Consider the following 2266-nt stretch of genomic DNA (forward strand, 5'->3'; position numbering starts at 1 on the left):
TACGATCTCCTAAGGGGTAACTTGTGAAAGTAGAGCCCTTTGGGCGAAAATTTCGTCCGTTTTGCTCTATCTCTCACCGTTTGGGCGCTAGAGTGAGTTTCTCTCACAAAAGTGGCCCAAAAATCAATTTATAAATTTTCGAAAATATTAAATGGTCTTCTAAGGGGTAACTCGTCAAAGTAGAGCCCTATGGGCGAAAATTTCGTCCATTTTGCGCTATCTCTAACCGTTTACGCGCTAGAGGGTCTTTTTAGACGAAAATAAGCTAAAAATTGCCATAGTGAACAATGAGATGTAGAAAAAGGCCTAAAAACCGCAAAATAGAAAGGAAACTTTCCCCCACCCCCAAAAAACGTTTTCTAAGCAGAAGGGTGGGTTGTAGTCGCGGTGCTTCACCGTTACATCCCTTTGTCAAGTCTTTGGGGCAAACTAATCAATCTAACCCGAACTCATCTGAGAATTGCAGACTAGAAAATCTGGAAAACAAGATTGATCAACTCCTCAAATTAGTGAATACAAACCCAACTAAACCCATTCCTGAAAAGGAAACTAAAGAAGAAGACATGAAACCTAAGAAGCCTTCTCCGAAAAAACCAAAAAATTTTGCGTTTAGCAAAATAAAAATGTGCAAAGGCAATATCTTGAAAGCAGCTGAAAACTACTCCATTGCTCACTGTGTTGGCAAAGACCTATTGTTATCTGATGGCATCGCTAGGAACATAAAGGAAACTTTCTCTCTTGAGGAGACCATCAATGAAATGAAAGAAGACCCGATTGAAGTTGGTGATATCCTACCAATACAGCAAGATAAAAACTACATCCTAAACATTGTAACGAAGGAGTTGTCAAGAGACAAACCAACTTGGAACAACTTCAAGAAATCCATCAAGAGACTCCCAGAAATATGCAGCGACCTGGGTATCTCCAAGATCTGCATGCCTAGAATTGGCTCGGGACTAGATGGACTAAACTGGCCGAAAGTTCTCAAGCTACTGGAAGGAATCTTCGAAAATGAAGACATTGAGGTGTATATCCTCGACCTCAAGGACTCAGAACAGCAGGAATACAACAAAAGTGTCAATAACAAACGCTTTAAAAAGGATATAACAAAGAAGAAAACAAACTTGTACTCCTAGGAGACAGTCATGTGAAAGGCATCCTAGACCCCATGAAAAAAAGAAGTCCAGAAGACATTGATGTACAAGCGTATCCTGATGGGGGAGCAAATACATCACAGGTCCTAAAAGACCTAAACTTACTGACATCTCAACTTGATGAAGATGACTACATTGTGGCCACTACCGGAGCCAATGACATGACCTTTACTAATAGAGGACAATGCATTGGAATTAATATGTATGAAGAAGAAAGGATCAATCTTATAAGCCAAACAAACCACACAAATGTCATTACAACTTCTGTTCCTTTCAGATATGATAAGCCCAATGCAAACCAACATATTGAAAGATATAACAACGAACTTCAGAAACTGATGCTCAAGGCAAAGGGAGACATATGCTTCCCTTCAAGACTGCACTTCATAGAAGTCAATGAACATCTTGCTGAAGAAAATTATAGCCTACAGGGACTCCATCTTAACGCTTCTGGCAAAGACAAGCTGGCAGAAATAATTGCTGACTGTCTAAATGAAATACCAGTTGGCGAAGTTGGTCCATGTATCAGTGAAAAAAATAAGAAGCAGGATTTATAAATCAACATGACAAACTTAGCCATCTCAACATTATATATCTTAATTCAAGATCTCTAAAGAATAAACGTAATTTCCTCACCCATCTAATCGGTATTAACAATCCAGACGCCATCTTCATAACTGAACACTGGATGAGTGAACAAGAAATAACTCTCTTTGTGATACCTGGTTATAAAATGGTGTCGTCCATGAGCAGAAAACTCGGAAGAGGGGGAGGGACTCTCATCCTTCTTAAATCACATATAGATCATTATCAGCTCCCAAACTTAGTAAACCTAAGTCAAGAAGGAGTATGCGAAATCTCGGCAACCAAAGTTATATTTAACGGGAAAAACTATTTCCTATTATGTACTTATCACCCTCCTACAAATTTTAATGTAAATTTTAATGTAGAAGACGTGAATGAAAAATTAATAGGTCATCACGACAGTTTTATGTCTATATTGCATGATGTGTTACTTCAATGTGATCCTTTAATTAATAATGTTGTTGCATGTGGTGATTTTAATGTTAATTTTCTCAGTACCTGTAAAAAAGCTTCTAATGTATTTAATT

The 2266-nt window shown here is 38.0% G+C and overlaps 1 protein-coding gene across 1 annotated transcript; it reads left to right on the plus strand.

The window, feature by feature from the left end:
- The first annotated feature begins 623 nt into the window (after window positions 1-623).
- On the plus strand, window positions 624-1136 carry LOC113216282 (ADP-ribose glycohydrolase OARD1-like). The gene has a single exon (XM_026436033.2). It carries the CDS (start codon window positions 624-626, stop codon window positions 1134-1136), a length of 513 nt encoding a protein of 170 aa, XP_026291818.2.
- Window positions 1137-2266: the final 1130 nt, after the last annotated feature.

Source organism: Frankliniella occidentalis, unplaced genomic scaffold (assembly GCF_000697945.3).
Source record: "Frankliniella occidentalis isolate FOCC.00 unplaced genomic scaffold, Focc_3.1 Scaffold378, whole genome shotgun sequence".
Lineage (NCBI taxonomy): Eukaryota > Metazoa > Arthropoda > Insecta > Thysanoptera > Thripidae > Frankliniella > Frankliniella occidentalis.